This window comes from Bos taurus, chromosome 22 (genome assembly GCF_002263795.3).
Source record: "Bos taurus isolate L1 Dominette 01449 registration number 42190680 breed Hereford chromosome 22, ARS-UCD2.0, whole genome shotgun sequence".
Lineage (NCBI taxonomy): Eukaryota > Metazoa > Chordata > Mammalia > Artiodactyla > Bovidae > Bos > Bos taurus.
In genome coordinates, this window is record NC_037349.1 from 49,988,900 (window position 1) to 50,016,088 (window position 27,189).

At 56.1% G+C, this 27,189-nt stretch overlaps 5 protein-coding genes across 8 annotated transcripts; 4 read left to right on the forward strand and 1 right to left on the reverse strand.

The window, feature by feature from the left end:
- Nucleotides 1-178: 178 nt before the first annotated feature.
- TMEM115 (transmembrane protein 115) lies at nt 179-4,917 on the forward strand. The gene is made up of 2 exons (NM_001083461.3): nt 179-1,450; nt 4,126-4,917. Exons 1-2 carry the CDS (start codon nt 600-602, stop codon nt 4,328-4,330), a joined length of 1,056 nt encoding a protein of 351 aa, NP_001076930.1. The 5' UTR covers nt 179-599; the 3' UTR covers nt 4,331-4,917.
- An 824-nt stretch (nt 4,918-5,741) lies between these two features.
- On the reverse strand, nt 5,742-8,712 carry CYB561D2 (cytochrome b561 family member D2). Of its 3 annotated transcripts, none has more exons than XM_005222848.5 (4): nt 8,613-8,712; nt 8,041-8,189; nt 7,537-7,574; nt 5,742-6,573 (listed from the first exon to the last, which is right to left on the reverse strand). In XM_005222848.5, the coding sequence occupies exons 2-4, from the start codon at nt 8,165-8,167 to the stop codon at nt 6,070-6,072; spliced, it is 669 nt and encodes a 222-aa protein (XP_005222905.1). In that variant the 5' UTR covers nt 8,168-8,189; nt 8,613-8,712; the 3' UTR covers nt 5,742-6,069. The 3 variants fall into 3 exon arrangements, with proteins under 3 accessions (XP_005222905.1, XP_005222906.1, NP_001014937.1); XM_005222849.5 differs by having other exon boundaries at nt 8,580-8,712; NM_001014937.2 differs by having other exon boundaries at nt 5,758-6,573; nt 8,041-8,672.
- Nucleotides 8,713-8,834: 122 nt separating this feature from the next.
- On the forward strand, nt 8,835-12,119 carry NPRL2 (NPR2 like, GATOR1 complex subunit). Its single transcript, NM_001015547.1, is given in 11 exon segments — nt 8,835-8,996; nt 9,527-9,618; nt 9,721-9,889; nt 10,042-10,150; nt 10,517-10,653; nt 10,744-10,841; nt 10,961-10,997; nt 11,116-11,209; nt 11,285-11,402; nt 11,671-11,813; nt 11,904-12,119. Coding segments are annotated over 11 exon segments (1,143 nt in total). The 5' UTR covers nt 8,835-8,918; the 3' UTR covers nt 11,972-12,119.
- Nucleotides 12,120-13,578: 1,459 nt separating this feature from the next.
- On the forward strand, nt 13,579-17,850 carry ZMYND10 (zinc finger MYND-type containing 10). Its single transcript, NM_001434968.1, has 12 exons — nt 13,579-13,822; nt 14,090-14,198; nt 15,135-15,251; nt 15,375-15,428; nt 15,548-15,682; nt 15,773-15,861; nt 15,951-16,051; nt 16,362-16,534; nt 16,784-16,909; nt 16,995-17,116; nt 17,235-17,360; nt 17,447-17,850. The coding sequence occupies exons 1-12, from the start codon at nt 13,731-13,733 to the stop codon at nt 17,520-17,522; spliced, it is 1,320 nt and encodes a 439-aa protein (NP_001421897.1). The 5' UTR covers nt 13,579-13,730; the 3' UTR covers nt 17,523-17,850.
- A 283-nt stretch (nt 17,851-18,133) lies between these two features.
- On the forward strand, nt 18,134-27,025 carry RASSF1 (Ras association domain family member 1). 2 transcript variants are annotated; one of them, XM_005222768.4, is made up of 6 exons: nt 18,134-18,415; nt 20,301-20,407; nt 24,557-24,661; nt 24,856-25,153; nt 25,277-25,392; nt 26,065-27,025. In XM_005222768.4, exons 1-6 carry the CDS (start codon nt 18,166-18,168, stop codon nt 26,209-26,211), a joined length of 1,023 nt encoding a protein of 340 aa, XP_005222825.1. In that variant the 5' UTR covers nt 18,134-18,165; the 3' UTR covers nt 26,212-27,025. The 2 variants fall into 2 exon arrangements, with proteins under 2 accessions (XP_005222825.1, NP_001068910.1); NM_001075442.1 differs by lacking the exons at nt 18,134-18,415; nt 20,301-20,407 and adding an exon at nt 20,918-21,134.
- The last annotated feature ends 164 nt before the right edge of the window (nt 27,026-27,189 follow it).

The window sequence follows — 27,189 nt, forward strand, 5'->3', positions numbered from 1 at the left end:
GGACTAGTTCTACCCAGAGCCCAGATCTCCGCAGGTCCCAGTGTGGCCGAGGACTTCATGTCCCAGCATGCCGCGGAGCCGCAAGGCCGACGCTCAGAGGGCTTCCTGCCGCCGCCCGGGGCGCGCAGGCGCAGCGCCCTGTTTGTCGGCGCCTGAGAAGGGAGGAGGTACTGTCGAAACCGAGACCGAGGCCGAGGCGGAGCTGACCAGACTTGACTTCGGCCCAGAACTAGTCTCCGTGCCGCGCGGACCGTAAGAGGCCCCAGAGTGGATGGAGGAGATCGAGCCCTGAGATCACCGCCAGCCCGGTCGGCGCTGTGGCCACACAGGGCGGGCGGGCAGGCGGTGGTGTCTAAGCTGCTCAGGGCCTTTCCTCAGATCCCCGTCGAGGGGCCTAGGTCCCGGCCCCGCGACCGACCAGGCCCGGCTCTGCCCTTTGGGACCGGAGTCGACCCGACTGGAAGTAGAAGCCTTCACCGGGGCCATAGGCCAGTGACTAGGTCGGGCCCGGGCCTCCCGTCGGGGCCGGACTGGGAAGAGGCCCCGGGGAGGCCCCTAGCCCACTAAACCCTTCCTTCAGGCCAACGCCCGCCAGGAAGATGCAGCGCGCCCTACCGGGCGCCCGCCAACACTTGGGGGCCATTCTGTCCAGCGCCAGCGTGGTGGTGAAGGCTCTGTGCGCGGCGGTACTATTTCTGTATCTGCTGTCCTTCGCCGTGGACACGGGCTGCCTGGCGGTCACCCCAGGCTACCTCTTTCCGCCCAACTTCTGGATCTGGACCCTGGCTACCCATGGGTTGATGGAACAGCATGTGTGGGATGTGGCCATCAGCCTGGCCACGGTAGTGGTAGCTGGACGTTTGCTGGAGCCCCTCTGGGGGGCCTTGGAGCTGCTCATCTTCTTCTCAGTGGTGAACGTGTCTGTGGGGCTGCTGGGGGCCTTCGCCTACCTCCTCACCTACATGGCTTCCTTCAACTTGGTCTACCTTTTCACTGTCCGCATCCACGGCGCCCTCGGCTTCCTAGGTGGTGTCCTGGTGGCACTCAAGCAAACCATGGGGGACTGTGTGGTCCTGCGAGTGCCCCAGGTGCGTGTCAGTGTGGTGCCCATGCTGCTGTTGGGGCTGCTGCTGCTGCTGCGGCTGGCCACACTGCTCCAGAGCCCGGCACTGGCCTCCTATGGCTTTGGGCTGATCTCCAGTTGGGTGTATCTTCGTTTCTACCAGCGCCATAGCCGAGGCCGAGGGGACATGGCCGACCACTTTGCTTTCGCCACCTTCTTCCCCGAGATCCTGCAGCCTGTGGTGGGCCTGCTGGCAAACCTGGTGCATGGCCTCCTGGTGAAAGTAAAGATATGCCAGAAGACAGTGAAGCGCTATGACGTGGGCGCCCCATCCTCCATTACCATCAGCCTCCCAGGCACAGACCCTCAGGACGCAGAGCGGAGAAGGTACTGTGGAATCTTCCAAAACCTTGTTGAGCTAGGAGAATCTTACAGATCAGGTCACATTCCATCTTTTGAGGTGCTTGCTTGCTGTATGTAGGCTGGCAGCTGTATGTAGGTTTACAGTAAGATGTTAGGGGCAGACTCAGAGAAAATCCAGTTTGTGGTCTTGATCTCAACACTTCGGTATCTGGGCTACATACAGTGCTTTCCAAAATTAGGGAGTAAAAGTTGTCTTTCTCACCCAGGGTGCTTAAGTTTCAAGAAACGCCTTGCTTCCTTTTGAACTGTGTGAGGGCTAGTGGAGAGCCAGGTACACATAACCCTGGCCTCGTCTCAGAATCTTGGCATGCTAGACACTGGTCCCATGGGAGCCAGAAGCAACCCGCTGGTCCTTTTTCCCCTGTGAGAGATGGACAGGGAAGGAGACCTGGGATCCTTATGAGGTGGTTGGGGCCACCCCAGTTTCCAAGTGCTGGACTCCACCCTCTTCCTGGGCCTTAAATTCAGATGCCGTGCTTCTCTGCAGCTTATTTATTAACAGGGAAGCCTGGGGTATAACGACTTAGACGACCACTGGCCCACATACACCGACTCTGGCAGGCGTGTGTCACCAAACCCATGGGACAGCCACGTGACCCACCAAGGGAGCCTGCTGACCACACCAGGGAATGGAGACAGCCTTTTCATTATCTGTAAACCAAGCCATCTGCACCATCAGGAGTCTCAGCTGAATTACTCACTTAATGCACCTTGGCCAGGGCAAGACAGATCTTTTTTTAATCCATCTCTTTCTCTCTCTCCCAGGTCTATGGACTCACCAGAGTGGTCACAGCTCTGTTTCCAACACTATTGTTGAGTGGTTTTTGTTTTTTTTATGCAATTACTTGAATTGTGAAATCTAGAGCAGGTTCTGTTCCAATTTTGTGCATTTGTCAAAGGCTTCTGCTTTTGTGCACCCATGAGATGAGTTCTTAGCAGGCAACTTTACAAATTCAGTTGGACTTGTTCCGGTGCCTCCTCTCCACTGGGGCTTTGGCGTGAGGGACACACGCCTCTCCTGAAGGAGTTTCCAACTAGAGAAGCCAGAGTACTGTGGTCCAAGGTGCTACGTGTTAGTGCACGTGGCGTGCCACAGAGCTTGACTGTGGGCCTTACTTTGTGTCTCCGTGGCTAACCAATCCTAGAGACCGAGTTCTTTATTAATCTTTACTGGTGGAGGAGATGCAGCCAGAAGGGCCGGGCCTAGTGGAAACTGAACTGTCCTTAGAGATGTTCAGGTGATCCCAGGCCACAGTGATGGTCCCTCCTCTAGTGAGAAATCTTGGATTGTTAGGGTTGGCTGGACATTCGAAAAACCTTCACAGCCCCAAGAAACTGGACAGTTGGAGGCATGTTGGGGTAGTGGTGTCAGGAAGGGGGTTCCTGGCATAGCCTTGTGGCTGTTACCTTGCTTGGGGATAGGGGTCACTCTACCAAGCAGTTTGATCTCTTGCTGCATGCCACACTCCCTGCCCCAAAGAGGCAGTAATAGTGGGAGGCAGGGTTTCCCATCTTTGACCCTTGTGACAGAGTGATGGGCATGCCACTACCTCTCTACCTCGGCAGGTTTTCAACAGAATTGGGAAGGCAGTGTCCAGAATGGGAGCTTGGGTAGCAGAGGGAAGGACTGTCCTGTCTGTGCCAACTTGCCATGATGCCAGGCTGAAGGACAGGGTGGAAGTATGCTGGGGCTTTGTATGCCTGTCTTCTTGTTGCTCCTCCTGTCATGTCCCCTGGCATGGTGGAGATTTTGGTTTTCTTCTGGAACATGGAAGGCTATATAGGTCTCCCATGCTGGTGGCAGAGTTGGAAGCATCAGGGGTCCACAGTGACCACTATGAGGAATATTAGCTGGCAGCATGAGCAGCCTACCTCCTGGTGGGCAGGGTCCCAGGTCCTCGTATATACCTTCTTCTAGCGAACTTCCCCACTTCCCTTGAAGGTGGGGTCTCCAGGGGTCTGCCCAGTGGAAACAGGCCTGGCCTGTGCCCTACCCACATGGGCTGTTTTTTCTTCCTCTCGTCCCGCTAGGAAACTATGTGTTCCTGCTCTAACCCAGGTCTTGGTAGTGTTGGGGGTTCTTCTGGGAAGGCCAATGCTAAGAGTCAGTTAGGAGGGGTGAGCTAACCCAAGTTGGCCCTGCTTTCCCAGGCTGACAGCCAAAGCAAGGGCTTAAGTTCCAAACCTCCCCACAAACCCTTGCCAGGGGGTTCACAACACTCCTGACAAGGAGATGGGGAGAAGTTATGCCTTCAATGTGATGCTGGTGCCCAGCAGAAATTCATGCATCCAGGGACTTGCCCTTCCACCATCTGCCCTGGGTCGCAGTTCTGTCTAGCCTTAGGCACCATCCTCAGAACCATGCCTGGGGGCAGCCCGGTGGGCACCCAGCATTCTCAGCCAGGAGGTGTCCGAACTATGGAGGGAGTGCTCTACAGCCTTTGGGGTCCTTATTCGGATGGCAGAGACAGCCTTAATCGGATCCCTGGGGAGCCCTGGGCCCCACAATGGGGAAGGAGAACACATAGGATTTTGAGAGGCATGTGAGCAGTAAGGCAAGTCAGTTTCCTGAGGGAAAGAATACAGGGCATGAGCCACGTTCAGACCCATAGTGACCTGTCATCTTTCCCCGGCCCCAGGCAACTGGCTCTGAAGGCCCTCAACGAGCGGTTGAAGCGAGTGGAGGACCAATCTGTCTGGCCCAGCATGGACGACGATGAAGAGGAGGCTGGGGCCAAGGTGGATAGCCCCATGCCGTCAGACAAGGCCCCCACACTCCCAGGGAAGGGGGCTGTCCCAGAATCCAGCTTGATCACCTTTGAGGCAGCTCCCCCGACGCTGTAACTCTAAACCACCTTGAGTGTAGCACGTCCTCTCCCAAGCCCCCTTTGATACCCTCTCAGCTACTCCAGGGCACTGACTGCTCTGAGGAGAGGGAAGAAGGCCTGCTGCGGGTTGCCACAGCCTTCTGCTCTTTCTCGCCAACACTACCCAGGACTCTTGCTACCTGGTTCCAGCTCCAGACAACCACTCTGCCAGGCATGGGACCTCTGAAGCATAGCCAGCCCAGGCCATCTGAGGTAAGACTGCACCTCAGCAGGCAGCCTCAGGCAAGCGGCTGCACGGACACTGGTGCATGGCTCCTGGGCCAACCCTCACACCTGACACTGGTTGCTGAGAGCCCTGAGCCAAGGCAAGGATTTGCCAAAAACATTCTGGGGGTCCAGCCAGTGCAGGAGCCAGCGCAGGGCTGCTGCACATCCCTGCCTGCCCCCAGAAAGACTGCGCTCATGTCAAGATTTCTGATTCCCCCTGCTGTGGCCATGGCTGCTTCCAGCCCAGAGCAGCCACAGCTCCCAGGTATTTTCTACAGGACCACTTGAGTGGGCAGCCAAGCCCTGCCTCGCAGTATCAATAAAGCAGTTCTTTGAGGTATGGCTCCTGGGCTCCGTTAGACCACCTTGTGCAGCCCCCTCGCCATGCTCAGCTGCGGATTAGACAGGGACCTCAGGTTCCAGGGCTCGGTCATGAAGGCTATTCCCGCTGGATAAAAACCCCATTGCCCTCATTTCTCCCCACCCCCTGTCACACTCTCCCCTGCCTCACCACCACATGTCCACTCAAGCAGCTTTCCCAGAGCTGTCACCTCAGACCCTTACTTATTGTCTCTCCCTGCACTACCTGGTCAGGGAGGCCCTGCCTGAAGATCTGATAACTAAGGGCCTCTCATCATAAGGAGTTGTTCTTACCCATGGTTCACTTTGAAGACAAGAGTGCTCGGTGTTTGGCACCTGTGGAGGCAGCCCATCCCCAGCTCCCATCCTGTCACTGCCCAGATTGGACCATCACAGTCGAAACTCCCAACACAGTGGGCACCTGGGGAAACTGAAAGGATACAGCCCCACCAATCACAGCTGCAGCTACAGCCCTAGGACCTGCTAGGGCCCCAGGGGGCGTAGGGCACTCAGCAGCCAGATCCCAGGGGCTGATGTCGCAGGAGAGCTTCAGCCCCTCTGTGAGCAGCCACGGACAGGTCCCCATCTTGCCCAGCTGCCCATTTGTTCCTGCTGATGGTATTAGCAAGAACTATCCCCAGCTCTGGGCTATTCCTCCCATCCAGTCTTTTCAGTCTTTTTTTTTTTTTCTTTTTGACTGCACCTCGTGGCATATGCTTAGTTCCCCCACCAGGGATCAAATCTGCACCCCCTGCATTGGAAGCTCAGAGTCTTAATGACTGGACCATCGGGGAAGTCCCTTCAGTCTTTTTTTTCCACTTTATTGTACTTTCTTCTCTTCTGTAATTTCTGGACATACCAGCAAAAGCTGAGTTGCTGGGGGTGGGGGATAGTCTTGCAACCCCAACTTCATCCAGGCACATGATCCATAAACTCCTCTGGGACGGTAGAGAAGGAAGGAAAGGGGAGGCACCGCAGCATGAGGAGCAAGTAACAGTGTCACACACAGGACTCTGGCTGCCCCAGGGCCTGAGGCATCCCATGAGCGAGCTGAGGGAGTCCAGGAGGCCTCAAACGTGGCTTCCACACTGAGGGGCAAATCCAGGCTTTCCCAAGGCTGGGAAGAGTTCACGGCTGGATCCTCTTGCGGTACAGGTAGGCGTTGCTCACCTGGTTCATAATGACCAAACTGGTAATGACAGGGCAAAGCACAGCCAGGTACCAGACCCCACCGGTGACTGTGGCAGTGAACCAGAGTGAGCACATGCCCAACAAGAGGCTGGCACCCCCCAGAAGGTAGCCCACCAACCCCGAAGTGGCGTGGTAGAGCTTAAGCTTGGCCAGGGGCCATCGAGGCAGCAATTTGGGGTAGAGCAGGCCCACCCCACCCGAGCACTGCAGCCCTGCCCACAGCACAGCTAGCAGCCCTGCCCGCCCATGCCAAGTGGCCAGGTGGGCTTTGCCAAGCTGTTCCTTGTGGAGGATGACAAGGCCCAGGCCCAGCAATGCACACAGCAAGGCCAGCAGCTGCAGAACCCAGTGGCAACGCGCTCGGCCCTTCCGTGAAAGGGAGCGCAGCAACGAACTCTCAGGAGAGAACACCAGCAATGCCTCGGTCATCAGGAAAGAGAACTGTGAAGACAAAGATAGGACACTAAATGGGAGTGCTGCCAAGCAGAAGGGCAGAGTTTTAGATACAACCTAAGCTGCCCGCTAGTGTGGGCAGAGTGCCCTTTATTCTCTTCCCCACTGACTAGAGTATTTGCTGGGGCAAGAGTGGAAAACTATCTGGGACAGAACATGTGTTCTGAGTAACCACAAGAGGTACCTCTCCACACTTCTTCCTGGGTACTACTCTGAAATGTCATCTCTGCTGTGTTACCCAGGAAACAAGGTTTGAGATGGGGCAGTTATAAATGATTCACAAGCTTTGTTTCCCTGACAGGCCTGGATACAATTTCTTGGCAAGAGTTGTCCACATGGGTGCCCTGTTTCAGGGAATATTAGGCGCACCACTGTAAATTAAGGTGACAGGAGGCACAGGTACACCCAAATGCATATTAACCTTCTGGCCTGGAGGTGGCTAAAGCATCATTTTGTACTTAGACAAACCCATTTGCCCTGCATCTTGATTACCCTAGTTCAAGTCTCAGATATAAACTGTGGCAGGAGTTGGAGCCTACAGTTCCTCCAACCCCACATCCCACCCCTCCAAATAGATATTAAGTGTCCATTTACATTTAGAGGCCACCACAGTCTGGGGTGTTCATTGGAAGGATTGATGCTAAAGCTGAAACTCCAGTACTTGTGGCCACCTCATGCAAAGAGTTGACTCATTGGAAAAAACTGATGCTGGGAGGGATTGGGGGCAGGAGGAGAAGGGGACAACAGAGGATGAGATGGCTGGATGGTATCACCAACTCGATGCACATGAGTTTGGGTGAACTCCGGGAGTTGGTGATGGACAGGGAGGCCTGGTGTGCTGCAATTCATGGGGTCGCAAAGAGTCAGACACGACTGAGTGACTAAACTGAAGACCACCCCCAGAGCTGTACTTCCTCCCACCCCTAAGAGCTGGCCAGGTTCACTACTTACAGCCAAAGACATAAGCACAGGGTGCCAGGAGAAGAGACCTGGAATGAGAAGAGGAAGCCTCATGAGGCTCAAGCAAGAAGAACCCAGCCACACCAATCCCCACAAACTGAGGAAAATGAGCAGCCCATCACCCAAGGAGGTGCTGCCAAAATGCAAGCTCTCTCTTACCACAACAAGCTGACCCCATATCTATTCTCTCTTCCTGGATCCTCCCTGGATCAGAGGCCACCCTTCAACACTTCTTTCAGCCCTCCTTTCCCCCTGTACTTTGCAAGAGACAGCCAAGTGCAGCACCCAGACAAGAGAAGCCAGGTACTCTGTGGGGCCTGGCCAAGCTGGCAGAGCCCTCTCTCTCATCTACTCCACCCTGTTTATCCCTCCAGCACGGCATGTCCCTGAGCCAGCCAGGCCTTTCCCAAGAGTCAGACCCAAAGCTTCCTATTGCCCCTGCTCCCCAGGAAAAGTGACAGTTCCCAAAAGTCAGTAGCTATGCATTGTACTTACTGGAGCCAGGCCTGGCAAGTACAGCCACAAAGATGGTGAAGCCCAGGGCCACAAGGTGGGCAGCAGCCCCGGAGACAGTGCGCAGAGCTCGGTATATGTGTGACTCGGTCTCCACAGAAAGGGCCATGATCAATCAGGCCGGCTATAGTCTGAAAGCATAGCAGAGTGAGCAAGGGCCTCTGGTGCTTGCTGTCCACTCTTCTAACTGGAGCAAGGGTGGCGGAGCAGGAATGCCACTCTCTTCCAAAGAGTTAAGGTAGGAAGGGACAGCATTAAGGCAGGGCCCAGAAATAGTCGCGGGCTGGTGGCCTGTCAGCCTGTATCCGCATCTGAATTGGCACAGATCACTGGTCCACCTTCCAGGTAAGTTACGCAAGGCCGTGTAATAGACTACAAATCCCAGAGTGCATCACGCCGTCGCAGGACGGGAGCGCCTGCTGGAGGGGCGTGAAGCACTACGGGAACTGTAGTTCCCGGTTGCGTCGAAATTACAGCCTCAATCTCTTTGCGCACACCCTTCCCACGTGCAGCTGGCTTACTGCTTCTAAACGCCAGGGATTCGCCTGCCTCACCCGCAGCGCCGACCCGAGGAGGTGGTTCGGTCCCGAACAAGTGGGATTCTTCGGGCGCTAGCCGCGCGCCCTGCCGCTCCGCCGCCTAACTTCCGGGTGCGACGCCTACCCACCCGGGACTTCCTGGACTGTTCTCCGCAGCCACACGGCTGAGTTGCGCTGCGCAGGCGCTGTTGAGCAGATGGCTTCGCGGGTGTTACCAGCGCGCAGGCGTGTCTGACCTGGCGGCCCAAGCCTCTGGTCTGTTTCTGACAGGTGCTCCCAGGAATAGAGGCCCCAGCTACAGACCCCGGCCCCACTAGCGCCATGGGCAGCAGCTGCCGCATCGAATGCATATTCTTCAGCGAGTTTCACCCTACGCTGGGACCCAAGATCACCTATCAGGTGCTATCCGGGCTCGCGGGACAATGGGGGATAGAGGGACGCTCCGGGGAGTTCAGTCAGTTGACTGGAAGCGATGGAACCCCGTGCCCCGTGTTGCACGCAGGCACGCCGCTCCCTCGTTCGCGGGGAATCGTGAACCACAAGTATATTCAAACCCAGTCCCGAGCTCCCGGTGTGGCAAAGCAAACAAACATCACATAGGCAGTGATTGTGGAAAATGGGGCTGTGTGGGCCCAAGGGAGGTGCCAGGTCCTATGAGAGGTGTGAGTGGTGATCCACTAGTGTCCCTGCATGCATAGAAATTTAGGTGTGGGAGGAGTGTGCCAGGTGGAGGGAACAGCATATGCAGAAGCCAGGAGGTAGGTGAAAACATAATGTGTGTGTGGAAACAAAGTTGGAGTAGGCCTGGGTGGATGGGAGAGAGGAGAAACCCTGGAGAAGAGAGCTTAGGTCTTGAAGGTCACCCTGTGTACTCTGCCTAGTCTCTGTACTAGGTCCTCTAAGGGGTTTCTTGTCACTCCCTTCCACAGGTCCCTGAGGACTTCATCTCCCGGGAGCTGTTTGACACCGTCCAGGTGTACATCATCACCAAGCCAGAGCTGCAGAACAAGCTCATCACTGTGTGAGCCCCTAGCTGGGGAGTGGGCAGGGCTCCCAAGGAGGCGTGGACAGACCTGGGGACAGGAGGAGATTGATTTTGTTCCTACCTGTTCCCCTCGTCCAGCACAGCCATGGAGAAGAAACTGATAGGCTGCCCCGTGTGCATCGAGCACAAGAAGTATAGCCGCAATGCCCTGCTGTTCAACTTAGGCTTTGTGTGTGACGCCCAAGCCAAGACCTGTGCCCTTGAGCCCATCGTCAAAAAGCTGGCTGGCTACCTGACCACACTGGAGGTCTGCACACAATGGGCTTGCATGGATGGGCAGGCAGAATTAGGGAAGGTGTTCGCGTGTCTCCAAAGCCCTCCAGACCTGGGAACCTGTGAGGGAGGGTGCCAGCCAAGGGTCCTGGGGTGTGCCAACCATGCTGTCCATGCCCCATCCAGCTAGAGAGCAGCTTCGTGTCCACGGAGGAGAGCAAGCAGAAGTTGGTGCCCATCATGACCATCCTGCTGGAGGAGTTAAATGCCTCAGGCCGGTGCACTCTGCCCATCGGTATGGCCTGGCCTCTACAAGGACAGCAGAGGGGTCGAGGAGGGATGGGAAAGTGGTAGAGGAAGGTGGGCCCAGTCAAGGACAAGACAAATTGGCGGCTAGGAAATAGCCATGAGCTTGGCTGACGATGTCCAGGGTCCAGTGGATGATGGGGTTGGGGAGGGGGAGGCCAGTAGAGTTCTCTGGCTCTGCTCCCTGAACATGTTTCTTCCCCTGAATGGACCTCAGTCTCTTGCTCCATAAAAGGAGGAGATTGATCCTACCCGGAGCCACCTGTCTGCCTCAAGGGTGGCTGGGAGGACTGCCTGGTAATTGAGGGCCTCTTGGAAGAGTTGGCACTGAGGATATGGGTGGGATCCCCTGCAGATGAATCCAACACCATCCACTTGAAGGTGATTGAGCAGAGGCCTGACCCCCCTGTGGCCCAGGAGTATGATGTGCCTGTCTTTACCAAAGACAAGGAGGATTTCTTCAACTCACAGTGGGACCTCACCACACAGCAGGTGTGCTCACCACCCCGGCCATCATGACCTGTGGCTGGCCTCAGCCCTGGCCTCATCCCACTTCTACTGAACCTGTTCTTCCCTGCCCAGATCCTGCCCTACATTGACGGTTTCCGCCACGTCCAGAAGATCTCAGCCGAGGCAGACGTGGAGCTCAACTTGGTGCGCATTGCCATCCAGAACCTGCTGTGAGTGGGGAACAGTGACACCCGGGACAGGTTTACCTGTCAGGAGGAGCCCAGGGACCCTGAGTGTAGGCGCTGGGAAGGCATGGCCCTCAGAAGCTGAGCACTACTGTTTCCCCCAGGTACTATGGCGTTGTGACACTGGTGTCCATCCTCCAGGTAGGTGAGTCTGGGGTCTGAATAAGTGGAGACTGGATCATGTGACTGGGCCCAACTGGGGCTGTGTCAGACTTCCAAGCCCCTTACTCAAGCCCCTGTGCCGCCTACTACCCTCCAGTACTCCAATGTGTACTGCCCGACACCTAAAGTCCAGGACCTGGTGGACGACAAGTCCCTGCAGGAGGCGTGTCTATCCTATGTGACCAAGGAAGGTATTGTCAGGCTCTGGGGGAGGCCATCTCCGGGAGGGCAGGGCCACCTGGAGAGCTGACCCTTGATGCCTGCAGGGCACAAGAGGGCCAGTCTCCGGGATGTATTCCAGTTGTACTGCAGCCTGAGCCCTGGAACTACTGTGAGAGATCTCATTGGCCGCCACCCCCAACAGCTGCAGCATGTTGATGAACGGTCAGAGGGGGGGCCCCTTGAAGCATGAGAGGTTTGCCTGAGGGGAGGTACATTCTCTGTGTCTCTCTGGAACTCTGGGTCAGAGAGAAAGCAGGAGACACCTAGTGAGCAGAATCACATGGCACTGCTAATCCAGGAAGGCTTCCTGGAGGTGGTGGGTTTTGGAGACCAGTCTGGTCATGGAAACAAAACCGGAGGGGAGACTGGCCTGGCTAGAAGGAAGCCTCGCCCAGAGCATCACCTCTTTCTTCCTTGACACTCATCCCAGGAAGCTGATCCAGTTTGGGCTTATGAAGAACCTCATCCGGCGACTACAGAAGTATCCTGTGCGGGTGTCTCGGGATGAGCGGAGCCACCCTGCCAGGCTATACACAGGCTGCCACAGCTACGATGAGATCTGTTGCAAGACAGGTAGAAGCAGGCAGGACCGCTGAGGTGGGGTCAGGGCAGCGTGGCCAACCCCCTCAAGGCTCCTGACCTCACCTCCACCACACCATACAGGCATGAGCTACCAAGAGCTGGATGAACGGCTGGAAAACGACCCCAACATCATCATCTGCTGGAAGTGAGGCTGGTGGCGGTTGGACAAGGCACGCAGCTATGGCTACTCTCTTCTGCTAAGCCCTGCCTGATGCATGAGGACTAGACCAGAAAACTAGTCCATACTGTCCTAAGGTTGACCCTCATTTCTGTAAATAAAGTCATCCGTTTCAACCTACGTTTATTGAAGACTACCTCTGAGCCAGCCACCAGAGAGGAGTAGTGAATGAAATACCCCTAGTCCTGGCATCCTGGAGCGCCATCTGGTGGGCAGAACCGACAATGGGCATGTAAAAGTGCCCACTAATTATAAACTGAAATAATCAGCCAGAAAGAAACAATCAGAAAGCTGAGATGAAAAGTGAATTGGGATAGGAGCTGAGACTGCTCTGTATTAGGTGGGCAAGGAAGGCCTAGCTGAACTAGTGTAAACCAAACCCTGAAGAAGGAAGAATACACCAGGCAGAGGTAACAGGTGCAAAAGCCCTGAATCAAAATCTGCTTTGGGATATGTGAGGAAGCCAAGGGAAGCCCATGGGACTGGAACATAGAGGGCAAGGGGGAGCGGGGCAAGAAACAAAGTCGGGAGGTAGGACAGGAGGCAAAAGCCTGATCTCTGCAGAGCTATGGATAAGCTGCTTTGGACATCCAAAATCTCTCTGACGTCTATTTGTCACTCAGTGGTGTCCGACTCTTTCGTGACCCCATGCATGTAGCCCACCAGGCTGCTCTGTTGGGGGAATTCTCCAGGCAAGAATACTGGAGCCATTTTCTTCTCCAGGGGATCTTTCTGACCCAAGGATTGAACCTGGGTCTCCTGCACTTCAGGCAGATTCCTTACCATCTGAGCTACCATAGTATTCAATGTTTTGAGGGCCAGAGGCAGCCAGATCCACTGTCAAGTGAGGAAGGAATGTCTCATGTACAATTTTTTTTTTTTTCTAGCCACGCTGCATGTGGGATCTTAATTCCCCAACCAGTTATCAAATCCACACTCCTTGCATTGGAATCGTGGAGTCTTAATCACTGAACTATCGAAGTCCCTCATATACACCTTTAAAAGACTCCTGGTGGGAATTCCCTGGAGGTCCAGTGTTTAGGATTTCAAGCTCTTAAACTGCCAAGGGCTGGGGTTCGATCCCTGGTCCAGGAAATAAGATCCCACATGCTATAAGGCAGAGGAAAGCTCAGGAAGGTCAAGGGTGGAACCATTTCCACCAGTAACAGTAACATGAGAGGTGATGGCAGCCCGGACTAGGAAGGAGAGAAGTTGTGAGCCCTGCGCAGTATTTTGGGGATAGAGCCAACGAGGTGGAGCTGGACGCCAGAAATGCTGGAGCAAGGAGGCCAGAGAGAGGAGCATCAAATGTGGGCGGAAAGAGAGTCGCTACTGGAAGAGCTGGTGGGGGGCGGGCCGACTTGACATCCATCTGAGGAGGGAGCCTAAGCTGCAGGAGTCTGGAACCCTCGAGCTGCAGCCGTTTGTGAGGGAGAAAGCTCTAGGAGTCCAAAAAGAGTTGCTGCCCGCAGCCTGACTGGCAAGCAAGACGCTGGCGGGTGAGGACCCAGCAGGGGCGGGGCCCAGGTAGCACTGCGCAGGCGCCGAGCTTACCGTTTCCATGGTGGCGAGGACTCACGCGCAGCAACAGCTCCGCAACTGTAGGGTCCCAGACTTCGGCCCCGCGGGAGACCGTGGTCCCCGAGCGTGTCGGCATCGCCACCCCAGAGCCAGCTGCTGCCCGTGGAGAGCCAGACCCCACCTTCACGCTCTCGGTCCGTTGCGGAGACATGGGCGACCTGGAGCTGCTGCTGCCGGGCGAGGCTGATGTGCTAGTACGGGGACTGCGCAGCTTCCAGCTGCGCGATATGGGCTCCAGAGGGTGAGGCCGCTGAATACAGGGTCAGGCGGCGTCATGGGGTCAGAGTCCTTGAGTTGGGGGAGTGTGGGCCAGAGTCCTCTGAGGAGAGGGTTTGCCCAGCGTGGAGGGGCCCTTAAGTTGGGGAGGTAAACCTCTCTGAGATAGGGTTATATGGTCCTGAGCCACCTTGGACCCCTCAGAATAGGGTTAGGCTTCAATAGCACCCAGCCCTGACCCCCAATCCTACTGCACATATGTGCACCCACATGCACACACAACCCGGGGCAGGTGGAACCAGCAGCATGAGAACCTGGAGAAACTGAACATGCAGGCCATCCTCGATGCCACGGCCAGCCAGGGAGAGCCCATCCAGGAGCTGCTGGTCACCCATGGGAAGGTACGCTGGAGTCACAGGCAGGGTTCCTGCCTTTTTACCACCCCACACCCCACCACCCATCTACCCTCTCAGAAACTGGGTGCCTACACTTCCCTCTGATGGGCACCTCGGCCCTCCCCAAAGGAGAAAGAAGAGTGTGTAGGACCCTGGCATGCCTGGTGGGGAGCAGGGTGCAAGCTGATTAGGGAGATAGTCCTGGATCCTAGAACAGCCTAGGCTGTAGTCCTGGATCCTAGAACAGCCTAGGCTGTAGGGTGAGGGCCCAAGTTCTAAAGGCATTCCTGAATAGCCTGTCAGGCTAGAGAGGGGCCCCCAGTGAAGTGGGGCAGAACTTTGGCATAGAAGGGGACAACCTCCCCAACAGGAGAGAGAGAGAGGGAGTTAGAAACCAGGAGTTGGCTTGACTGGAATGTGAGCCAGGAGGTGGCACCAGTAGATGACCTGAATCATCACTGACAAAAGGGTTCCTCTGCAAGGAAAAAGTGGAGCCCCCTACTGGTGGGGTGGGGTAGGAATAGGGCACTATAGAAGGACCTCAGAAAAGAGTGAGGCCAAGGCACACAAAAGCCTCTGAAGATGAGAGAACAAGGACAAGAGAAGGCATGAGCAGGAGGCATGAGCAGAAGGCTGGCCTGAGGGTGCACTTGGATGGGGGATATGGGGCAAGGGCTCAACTGCAGAGGGGGAGCATGGCAGCCTGGGGACAAGGCAAGGACCAATCCATATGAAGCCTGGGGGATGGAGACCCTCCCAGAGGTGTTGGAGGCAGCTGGGAATGAAGGTTCAAGGTGCAGGAGAGAGGTTTGAGAAGGAATTCATGGGGCATAGGAGAGCCTAGGGGTCCACGGGAATTTGAGGAGGGCTGAACTGGGCTGACCTGTTGGCAGGCCAAGACAGGCCCTTCTCACCCCTTGTCCTCTGCCCTCCCCCTCAAAGATCCCGACGCTGGTGGAAGAGCTGATTGCAGTGGAGATGTGGAAGCAGAAGGTGTTCCCTGTGCTGTGCAAGCTGGAGGACTTCAAGCCCCAGAACACGTTTCCCATCTACATGGTGGTGAGCTGGGCCGTCGGTGCATAGCCCTGCCCGCCCCTTCAGACAGCCCTGGACTAGAGAGGGTGGCTGGTAGCCCGTATCCCGCTCTCAGCAGCTCTGGGCCCTATCCTCTTTATGTGACAGTTACACCACGAGGCCTCCATCATCAACCTCCTGGAGACAGTGTTCTTCCACAAGGTGAGGCAGCCACCTTGCCCATTGGCTACTGCCCTCGGCGAGAGTCTGGCGGCGAGGGGGGTTGTGTCTGTGTGGCCAGAGCATCAGAGCCAGGACGTTTCCCCCTCCCTGCCCTTCAGGAGGTGTGCGAGTCAGCGGAGGACACTGTCTTGGACCTGGTGGACTACTGCCACCGCAAACTGACTCTCCTGGTGGCCCAGAGTGGCCGTGGTGCCCCTCCTGAGGAGGAGTCCCAGTACAGCAGCCCCATGCAGGTGGGCTGAGGTGCCCTGGGGCTGGCAAGGGCTAGACCCCAGTCCCCCCTAGCTTGAACACCATGTGCCCCACCCTACCCCCCACCCCAGGAGCTGCAGAAGCAGGCAGAGCTGATGGAATTTGAGATTGCGCTGAAGGCCCTCTCAGTGCTTCGCTACATCACAGACTGTGTGGACAGGTGGGCAACCCAGTCAGGCCTGGGGCCTGCAGTGGAGGGCTGGGAGCCTGGGCCTGTCACCTCCACTCACCTCCCCATCCCCATCCTAGCCTTTCCCTGAGCACCTTGAGCCGCATGCTCAGCACCCACAACCTGCCCTGTCTCCTGGTGGAATTACTGGAGCACAGTCCCTGGAGCCGACGGGAAGGAGGTAAGGTCCTCCTCCACCCGCCTAAGCCCCAGTTCACTGCTTCCAGGACATCTTCCAGGATTGATGGGGTGGGCCACTTGCAGCCAGATAAACTTTGCCCCCTTGCCCAAAGAAAATACCAGGATGTTTCCCCCACAGTGGGCCTAGACCTGGACTCTGTTGCAGGCAAGGCCTGTGTGTCCACTATTGAGGAGTCACGCTGCTCTGAAGTGAGCCCCACCCCAGCGTGGGTGTGTGCTATGGCCCACGCAGCTGGATCATTCAAAGCACACGCAATGCCTTCACCCCGTATGTTGGTTCCTCTTTCCAGGCAAGCTGCAGCAATTTGAGAGCGGCCGTTGGCAGACAGTGACCCCCTCAGAGCAGCAAAAACTGAGCAAGTTGGATGGGCAGGTGTGGATCGCCCTATACAACCTGCTGTTAAGCCCTGAGGCCCGGGCCCGCTACTGCCTCACAAGCTTTGCCAAAGGACAGCTACTCAAGGTAGGAAACTCCTACATGAGTGTCCACAGCCCCTGCCCTGCTGTGGGTCACCCTTGATGTTTATTTTTGCCCGCCTACCTCAGCCGCAGCCCTCTCTCCACACCTTGGGCCTCAGGTGATAACAGCAACTAGTGGGACCTGGGTCCCACTGGCACCCTCAGCCCAGTCCAGCCCAGCCCAGGCCCTCCCTGTTCCCCAACCCTCTGGTCAGCACCGCCTCACACTGGCCTCCCCTGGACACCCTTGCAGCTTCGGGCCTTCCTCACAGACACACTGCTCGACCAGCTGCCCAACCTGGCAGACCTGCAGGGTTTCCTCGCTCACCTGGCCCTGACTGAAGCCCAGCCCCCTAAGAAGGACCTGGTGTTGGAACAGGTAGGCTCTTGGAAGTTAGTTGGTCAGGACCACTGCTCACTTGACCAGCTCCTCCTCCCTGCCACTCTCTGCTTCTCTTCCCCAGATCCCAGAAATCTGGGAGCGGCTAGAGCGAGAGAACAAAGGCAAATGGCAGGCTATCGCCAAGCATCAGCTGCGGCATGTATTCAGCCCCTCGGAGCAGGACCTGAGGCTGCAGGCACGAAGGTGAGGCCTCCTAAGCCAGCAGAAGAGGGATAAGGGAGGTAGCAGCGTGGATGTGGGTGGGGTTGCTCCTGTCCCCCCACCCACAGGTCCAGCAAGTCCTTCCGGACCCATTTTCCAGGTGGGCTGAGACCTACAGACTGGATGTGCTCGAGGCAGTGGCTCCAGAGCGGCCCCGCTGTGCCTACTGCAGTGCAGAGGCCTCCAAGCGTTGCTCCCGGTGCCAGAATGAGTGGTATTGCTGCAGGTAAGGGCATCCCAGGACCTTGGACCCCTAAGTTCCACTCCATACCCCTTGGAGCACTGCATCTTCACCGGCCCATTTGCCTGCAGGGAGTGCCAAGTCAAGCACTGGGAGAAGCATGGAAAGGCTTGTGTCCTGGCAGTCCAGGGGGACAGAGCCAAGTGAAGGCTGCAGCTGCTGAGGGCCAACCACCCATGCCTACAACCCACTCGAGTGTCCCCCCAAAACCTCTGGATCTCAATCTGGCCTCTGCAAGTGCCCCAGCCTCCCAGGTGGTGAGGATAGTAGGCGGGAAGAGCTGTTGACCCATCTCCCCCCAAGCTAAGCGTTCCCCACTTCCTGCTCTATCAGGCGGGAAGGCTTGGGGTGCAGCCTCCCCAGGCTGGGGCAGGAGGCCTGGGTGGGAGGGGCGGGGGCGGGGGGGGGGGACAAGGGCCGGATGTGGGGACCCTCTTCCTCTAGTACTGTAAAGTAAAGCTAGCTTCCACAAACACGCCTGTTTCCGCGTGGCCCCTTGAGGTCGTCGTGGTTGTTAAGAGGAGGGGAGTGGCTCGCTGGATGAAGGGAGGATAGGAAACGGAGGGCGGGGACTCTGAGAGAGCAGCCCCCAGCCGCACCCGCCGTCCCACTCCGCCTGCGGGCCGACACAGCGCGGGCGCCCAGGTTTCCATTGCGCCGCTGTCCTCTGCTCTCCCGCGGCTCTGCCTGAATCCTGGAGGCGGCGCCGAATCGGGGCCCGCCCCGCGGACCCGCCCGCCCCGCGCTCGCTAGCGCCCAGAACCGGCCGGAGACCCGGCCCGACCGGGCCATGTCCGCTGAGCCTGAGCTCATTGAACTGCGGGAACTGGCACCCGAACGGTGCGCCGCCCCGGGGCGCACCCGGCTCGAGCGTGCCAATGCATTGCGCATCGCGCCGGGCACAGCGCGCAACGCCGCAAGGCAGCAGGTCCCGGGCCGGGGCCACCGCTTCCAGCCCGCGGGGCCCGCTACGCACACGTGGTGTGACCTGTGTGGCGACTTCATCTGGGGCGTCGTGCGCAAGGGTCTGCAGTGCGCGCGTGAGTAGCGGACCCAAGAACTGGCGGGAGCGAAACGGGCAGCCAAGGGACAGCCCCGTCGCTGAGGGCCAAGTTGCGATGGAGGGGGTCGGGGGGACGGTCCCCACGGACCAGGTCCGTTACCTTTGCCCCATAGCACAAGAGAGTGCGGGCTGATAGTTTATAACCTTGCCAAGCTCCACCTGCTTCTGAGACAGTTAGGCAAACGCGCTTGTCTGTAAATAAGGTGCTACTTTCAAGTTTAACCACTGCCTTGGCCCTTCTTGAGAAAGGCTTGTGCATGTCATTCTCTGGACTCACATTCTTACACTTGCCCCTTTGGAAAGATTCACTTGCCAAGTCCCCCAGGAGAATGCCTGTGGTGAAGGGAACTTACCCACCTATGGGAGAAGGCCTGGAAATAGTCAGAAACTTGGGCACAGGGCTGCAGGCAGGAGTTTTGAGTCTGCCTTTAGCAAATACCTATTGCAGGTTCAGTCAACCAGCTGCTAAAACATGAAACACAACCACACACCAGTTGGTGCTTCTGCCCTCCCAGAAATCACCAGCAAGCTGAGGTTGCTGTCTGACTGGCCATACACCATCTAGAAACACTTGGGATGCTTTTATTGCCCTCCAAACCCCTACCCTTGGATCTTACTGCAGATCTGTTGAATCAGTCAGGTCACTGGGAGTGTACCAGCGATTTTTAAAAACAGGTCGTTCTAATGTGTAGCCTGGGTTGAGAATCACTGCTCTGGCCCATTTAGGAACTTAGGGAAGATGTCCCAAGCCTGTGTGTGATGGAGACTCTCTTATCTAGTACAGGAGTTTATCTGTATTCAGCTAGGATGAGTATGGGACTTGTGGCAGCATACAAAGCATGACAAGGACTGGGAGATAGCAGTGTTCCCAAGGAGAAATGGAGTGGCCATGGGAATGAAAAACAGGACAATTTGGGTGTGTGTCAGAGGCAGAAACAAGAGAGGAATCAAGGATGAGTTGGGGTGGTTTGGTTTGGTTTTTGTTTTTTGCTGAGTTGAGGAACTCTGGCAAGGGCAGGGGTGAGGAGAAGTGAAGAATTAAAAGGAGTAGGAAAGTGAGTTAAATGTTGGCCATGTCTGCTTGAAATGTTTATTGGACAGCCAAATGAAGATACTGACACACAGAATTTGATCTCAAGGAGGTCAGATGGAAGCCTTGGATGTAAGGTAGGTCAGTGTACACAGAGAAGAAAAGCGATCAGGACTGGGCCTCGGACACCCCACCATTAGATCTGGAAGCTGAAACAGAAGTGAAGCCCCCTGAGCAAGGGCTACAGTGAGGTGGGAGGAAAACCGCGGTAGTGAGGGCCCCCCGGGGAATCCGGAAAGCAAGCATCGGAGGATGCTGAAGAGGTGAAGGGACCACCGCATTCCGCGGTGCGGTCTCTGAGTTTCCTGGAGGGAGGGGAACAAGACTGACTGGAATGGGTAGAGGATGAAGGCGAGGAATTAAGAGACCAGTGTTGGTAAGTTTTGAGTGTAAGGGGAATAGAGAAAAAGGACACGAAGCGGCACTGAGTTAAAAGTTTGTTTCCCCCTCCAGTAAATGGGAGGAGGGAGGGACGCTGATAATGAGGAAGGGGAAGTTCTGCCCTAGGCGCTAGAAATCCAACTGTTGAGCAGGCCCGGATCCCTAACAGCATGAAGTTTTCCCTGCCAGTTTCCAGGCGCTGGGGGCGGGGGGGACGGGGGGAGACTCTAAAATCTGAGTGCTAGTGGGTGTTAACGGGAACTGAGATAAGGCCAGTCATGGAGAACACGACGAGCAACGGCCTTCATCCCGGGGCTTCGCTTCTGTCCCTGGGACGCTCCTCCGAGCTGGTGCTGGGGTTCGTCCACCTTACGGCCAGGCCTCTCTGCAGATTGCAAGTTCACCTGCCACTACCGCTGCCGCGCGCTCGTCTCCCTAGACTGCTGCGGGCCCCGGGACCTGGGCTGGGAACCGGCGCTGGAGCGGGACACGAATGTGGTGAGCGCGGGACTGGGGAGCTCACGGGCAAGGCAGGGATGCGTGGACGAGCGGGCCACATTGCAGGCGTCCCCTAGGGCCGCCCGGCGCTACGCGCAATAAACGTTTTGATAGCCGACTTCCCGGTGGCAGAGAGTGGCTAATTCTGCGCGCGGGCTCCACGGGGTGCCGGGGGGGTGCTGACTCGGCCCTAACCGCCCGGAGCCGCCCAGACTACGCGCAAGTACAACTTCCGCACCTTCCCGCAGCTGCATCCGGCCTCGAGGCCACGCTGGTGCACATGCGCACAAGCTCCATAGTGTCCCTTGGGAGGCGGGGCCTGCGAGACGGCGCTGAACTGAGGGCTGAGATCATTCTTGGAGGCGAGGCGTGTGTGACCCCGCCCTTCGACATCCCTCCTCCAATGAGATGACAGCTAGATCCTGGCTGTCTACGTTTCAGTGTTAACGGTTGCGGCGCGGACACTGGTTCCGGCGCACGCACACTCATATACGGGTGCGCACGCGTACACGCGCTTGGGGCGGTGGTGGGAGTCTACCGGTGCACCGGAGCTGGCGGACTGGCGGGCGTGGCGATGGGTGAGGCGGACGCGGGAACGCCTTCCTTCGAGATGACTTGGAACAGCACGACAAGCAGTGGCTACTGCAGCCAGGAGGACTCGGACTCAGAGCTCGAGCAGTACTTCACTGCGCGTACCTCGCTGGCGCGCAGGCCGCGTCGGGACCAGGTGGGGACTGGGGGTTGAGGGAGGCGGGCGGGGGCGATCGCTGGGATCCCGCCCCTCCACGGTACGTTGCAGTCTCGAGAGTTTGTGGGCCGCTCCGCTCTCCTGTCAGCGTGGATCTCGAACCGGACCGGGGCCAGCCCTCGGAACCGTGTATCTGGCTTTCAGCACATCGGTACTGGGTGCCGAGCCCTTGCTGTTTCTGTCACAGACCGGTTGAACCAGGGGAAACAGCTGAGTGGCTTGGGGTAGACCAGCGGCAGGCATTATCTACCCCTTACTAAGGCTGACTGTGCAGTCTAGATTACCACCTCGATTTCCGCGTGTGGGCGCTCCCACCCCTTCTCTGGGGGACCTGGAGGAAGTGGAGGGGGAGGAGTCCTCGCCGGGAATTGAGAAGTGTGTTTAGGAGAGAGGCAAAGGAAGGTCGGAGAGAAGCAAAGGAAGGTCCAGGCCCCTCCATCTCCACTCCTGGATGGAGCTAGCTTGATCCCCACCTCTTGCCGGTCCCGGCCTGTCACCAGCTGCTGGAATGTGGAAGATTCTCAGTCTACCCTCCTCTTCAGTGGACCAGGAGTACTCGCTTGGGCAGCATATATAGAAAAATCAGAGCAGACCAGGGGATCTGGGAATAGCCGGAAAGGAAGCCTTGTTTTGGACTGTCAGCATTCAGGAACACTTCACCCAGGAAAGGTGGGAAAGGCTAGATTGTAAAATGCCCTGAGCGGAATCAAGAGATAGGGGTTACTAATCTAGGACTATAAAGTGTGGTACTGGAGCAGCTGTGCCTCTGAGAGCCTCCCAGATGTCCCCATTATCAGAGACCTCTGTGCTGTGTACCATGAGTGTGACCTCCAGGCTCAGAGCTGGTACACCTCGGCAGAGCAGGAAAGAGAGATGGGGACCATGAAGTGAAGTTCAGTATACCTGGCAGCAATGGGGCAGAATTCCTTACATGAGCCAAGAGAAAGGAGTTATGGGTGATTATGAGTGATTATTTAGATGAAAATTCTATACCTTGAAAGCTCAGTCCAGAGTCTGGGTGCAAGGTTTGAGGGTGGATCCCTGGGACTGTCCCTGTGTCACTCAGGCCTGAGCCACTTTCCATCGTGGAAAGGTGAGAAAAACCACAAAACACTAACCAGTTGAAAAGCAGGCTGTGGAGTCCCAAGATACATACATATCTTGTATGTAAGATATGTATACCTATGGCTGACTCATGTTGATGTATGGCAAAAACCAACATGATATTATAAAGCAATTATCCTTCAGTTAAAAATAAGTTAAGAAAAAAAAAAAAAAACCATCAGTCACTCTGGACAGTGGCAGAGTAGAGGGTGAGTGGCTAGAGTGCAGCAGAAGGGAAATTCCAAGGTCCTGTTGTATGTCCCTCTGGGACAACTTGTGGAATTCTCCTCCAGCAGTCAGTTTTAGAAAATGGAAAATGAAACTTTCTCCTCTAGAATCCTGGCAGGACAGTGCAGTACCTCCAGTCCCAAGTCCTTGAGGGAGGTTCACCTGGAGGGAACTGGGAAGGGGCTGGAACTGAGGTCACTGCATCCCAGTTTGGAGCTCTTGGACAACCCAGGAAGGGAAGAGGGAGGACCCAGGCTAGAGCTCAGAGCCATCATAAGGAAGGGGAATAAGTGAGTAGCATCCCTTTGATCACCCTGTTCTGTAAACAGAATTCTCTTCCTTCTTGCCCTGGCACTGGATTCTGCTCAGCTTTCCTCCTGCCCCTAGCACCTCTTCCATCCTGACAGTCTTTTCTCCTGGGGCATGCCTTGTCCAAAATCCTCTCCTTGGATGGAACAAACACTCCATCCTTTATTCCCAGCCCCTCTGGCCATCATTTTATCCCCCCACATCCCTCATTTTCCAGGATCCAGACCATTTGTTCTTACCAGTCCTACAAGATTTCCAGCTGTCTACAACAAGGTTTCTGCTCAAGTTTTTCATTTCTCAATGCTCTTTTCTATCTACGAGACTTTTGGAAGCTTGGGGAAGCAAATAGGCTTCTCCAGAGCCTCAGTCCTCAGTGTCAACAGCTTGCTGACAGCTGAACAGCTGCAGGTACTAGGTGAAGAGCATATTGCTAAAAGGCTGTGAACTCTACCCTACCCCCTCATCTGTCCTTCCTATTGTTCGCATGAGATGGTGTAAACTTGAAAGTGAAAGTGTTAGTCACTCAGTCCTGTCCAAATCTCTGCAACCCCTTAGGCTGTAGCCTTCCAGGCTCCTCTGTCCATGGGATTTCCGAGGCAAGAATGCTGGAGTGGGTAGCCATTTCCTTCTCCAGAGGATCTTCCCCACCCAGGGATCGAACCCAGGTCTCTTTGCATTGCAGGCAGGTTCTTTACCATCTGAGCCATCAGATGGTTTAAGCTTAGGGGGCTCCAAAGCAGTAGCCAGGAAGAAGTCTGGCTGTCCTGGGCTCAAAGCTGAGCACAAGATTAAGGTTATTCTGCAGAAGACCTTCTGATGGGAACTTCTCTGGGACAGTGCATTGGTCAGTGATGATCTCAGCTGAGTCTGTGACACTCCCATTCCTACTAGGGCCTGTCTGACGTCAACAGGAAGTAAGGCTGATGCAATGAGACAAGGGAGTTTGGCTGAAGCCCTGGCCCATACGCCACCCTTCTGACAAGAATCCAGTCCCTGGAGGAGCAAGGGGAAGGGCTGAGTGGCGGAGCTAAAATCTTTGGGCTAAACCTTCTAGACAGCAGGGAGGAGGTGCATAAGCTTCCCTGTTTGGCACTTGTGTGACAGGCTCTACTAGAAGGCTGCCCATGTCCACCTCTGGCAGATTGGAGCCTGGCCTGAGGCTGCCTTTTGTGCAACTTGGGTCAAGATCAAATGACATGTCATAGTGGTTTTCTCACTGTGTCTGAGACATGTAGGCCTGGCCCAAGTCCCCCACCAAGAAGTGTTAAGGTTGTAGCAGTTGCCCCTCTCCTCCTGCCCCCTGGTGGCTGGTCTCCTGGTGTGCACCAATCCCTATACCTCTCCCCCTGCGGTGAGTCATGGTCAAGGCCAAGAGGCAAAGTGAACTGCCTTCTCCAGGATACACCTTGACCCCACCCAACTAGGGTGCTGAGATCAAGATGTTCCTTCTCAGAGTCCCTGATCTTATCCTGGCCTTGATTTCAAGGTGTCCTTAGAACCTTCCCCAGGGCTGAGGAGGCTCCAGGCCAGCAGCAGAGAAGCCAAGTGATTCTGCCTTGGCTGTGTCCATAGAATGCAGAACCAGGAGCTGTGATGGTTTCCTCTCATCAGGCCATGAACTGTGTCCGTCAGTTTCCAAAGGCTGCCCACAGGCCATTTTACAGAGTGGTCCACCCGGAGTTTATCTTCTTGCCTTTGACATGCATTGCAGAGGAATGGGTTCTGTGAGGGCCCTCTCTCCATGCCTGCCCATCTTTCAGGACGAGCCCGTGGAGTGGGAGACACCTGACCTTTCTCAAGCTGAGATCGAGCAGAAGATCAAGGAGTACAATGGCCAGATCAACAGCAACTTGTTCATGAGCCTGGTGAGTTGACAGCCTGTTCTGGAGATAGGAACCCAGCCACATGCCTGATGCCCAGAAGGTCAGAGTTGAGGTATTCTTGGGAAGGCCTGAGCAGTGATTTATTCACACCCACCCTAGCCCTAAGTGGACTGGTAGGGTCCAGTCCTGTTGCATCTCACCTGGCACCTAATCACAGTTTGGTTTTTCCTCTTTAGAACAAGGATGGCTCCTACACAGGCTTCATCAAGGTTCAACTGAAGCTGGTGCGCCCTGTCTCAGTTCCCTCCAGCAAGAAGCCACCCTCCCTGCAGGATGCCCGGCGAGGCCCAGGGCGGGGCACAGCTGTGAAACGCCGCACCTCCTTCTACCTGCCCAAGGATGCTGTCAAGCACCTGCATGTGTTGTCACGCACGCGGGCACGTGAGGTCATCGAGGCCCTGTTGCGTAAATTCCTGGTGGTGGATGACCCTCGCAAGTTTGCACTCTTTGAGCGGGCTGAGCGCCATGGCCAAGGTGGGCTTCCCACCCCATCCCACCATGTGTGAGGGTATATATACATGTGCCTGTGCATGCAGGAGCTGAGGGGGCTGTGCCTGGCTCTAGTTAAACCCTCCCTTCCCTCTGCTTGGCCCACAGTGTACCTCCGGAAGCTGTCCGATGATGAGCAGCCCCTACGCCTCCGGCTCCTTGCAGGGCCCAGTGAGAAGGCCCTAAGCTTTGTGCTGAAGGAGAATGACTCTGGGGAGGTGAATGTGAGTAACAGCTCTCCTTAGTTTCTTGGGTGTGACTGGGTGGGACTGGAGGGTTGCAGCTACCGTAAGACTTGAAGGAGCAACAGGGCTGCAGACAAGCCCTGCAAAGCCTCTGCAGAAGTGTGTGAGCCTTGCAGCTAAATTGGAGGTTTCCAGGATATTCATGCCAAGGTCTAGGGCTCGTCTCAGGAAACCAGGAAGAACTGTCTTGACGCACTGCTCTTCCCTGTCGTGGGAAGTCCTCAGGAGATGCAGGAGTCCATCTGATGGCGTGGTGATCTCAGGCCAGGTCAGAGCCACACAGATAGGCACAGGACAACACGGAGGTGCCCGTCTTTAGGCACTAGAACTTTTTACCGGGAAGCTCTCCAGCTCCAAGGTAGTGCCTCTGCAGAGTGAGATTAAACTCAGAGAAAGGAGGCATGACCTGTCCACAGGTAGCTAAGGAACATTGGTTTGGTTGCCTGTCTGCAAGATCACTGCCCTACTTTGTGGGACCCATCTTCTCTATGTATTGTTTTTGGGAATCTTAACACAGACCACTCAGGCAAGAACCTGACACTGGAAAGCACCATCCTAGCTGCATGATCGTGATAAAGTCATCTTCTTTCGGGAGAGCCTGCCAGCTTGGTAGTGCCTGCTGTAGCTTGTGTCTCCCTTCTCCCCCTCCAGTGGGACGCTTTCAGCATGCCTGAGCTACACAACTTTCTGCGCATCCTGCAGCGGGAGGAAGAGGAACACCTCCGCCAGATCCTGCAGAAGTACTCCTATTGTCGCCAGAAGATCCAGGAAGCCCTGCACGCCTGCCCCCTGGGGTGACCTCTTGTACCCTGGGGTGGAAGGAGGAGAGTAGGCAGCGCCAAGGGCGTGCCGTGTGAGTGTGCAAAGGCCCCTGTGGCCTGAGGAATGAGTGTGCATGGAGGCCCTCTCTTGCTGGGGGAACGAGCCCAGAGAACAGCGAAGGAGCTGGCCCCCTGTGTCCACCAGTGGGTGGAGCAGAGCATGGCTCTTCACCCTTCTGCCTGTCACGTACTGGGTCATGGTGGGCCAGGGTTGCCCTGAGAAGCTGCTCCAGGCTTGCAGCATGGGTAGAGGAGACACAAGTCTCTTTAAATTTGTGTCTCAGATATGAGAATCTTGGAGACCCTACAAACAGAATAGGGTCGTTTGCAGGGATGAGGGCCCTTGTCTATGCAGAACGGTTGTGTGATTTGGGTCTTGGATGGGGGAGGGGGGTGTCTCAGGATAGCCCTATCAGAACCAAGGGTGGGTGTTCAAGATAAGACAGGCATCAAGGAAGAGTCTAGGGTTCCCTCTCCAGCACCCTCTGACTCCTCACACACCTTCAGGTCAGGGAGTGCTGGCTAAGGGTGCAGCAATAGTGCCTCTGCCTCCTCCAAGGAGGATGTCCCTGGGCCAGGCTCTCTGAACGTGGGCACTGGCCCAGGTGTCTGTGCCTTGTTTGCCAGTCAAAGCCAGGGTCCTTCCCTTGGGTATTTTTGATGATGTGTGCGAATGTATGTACTATTTTGTGGCCTCAGCTGAATGCCTCCTGTGGGGAAAGGGGTGGGGGTGATAGTCATCAGGGCCTGGGGTCTGAGAGAAATGGCTAAATAAAGATTTAAGAATTCTGCTTTTGGATTCTTTATTATGGGCCCTCATCTGTAATTGCCCCACAAGCCAGTGGCTGCCAAGATTGATGGACAGGCTCACAGTAACTATGGGACAAATCTGTGAAGGATGTGGTATATGGATATGTACTCAGTCATCACTCAAACCCTGTGGCTAAGGTTGTAG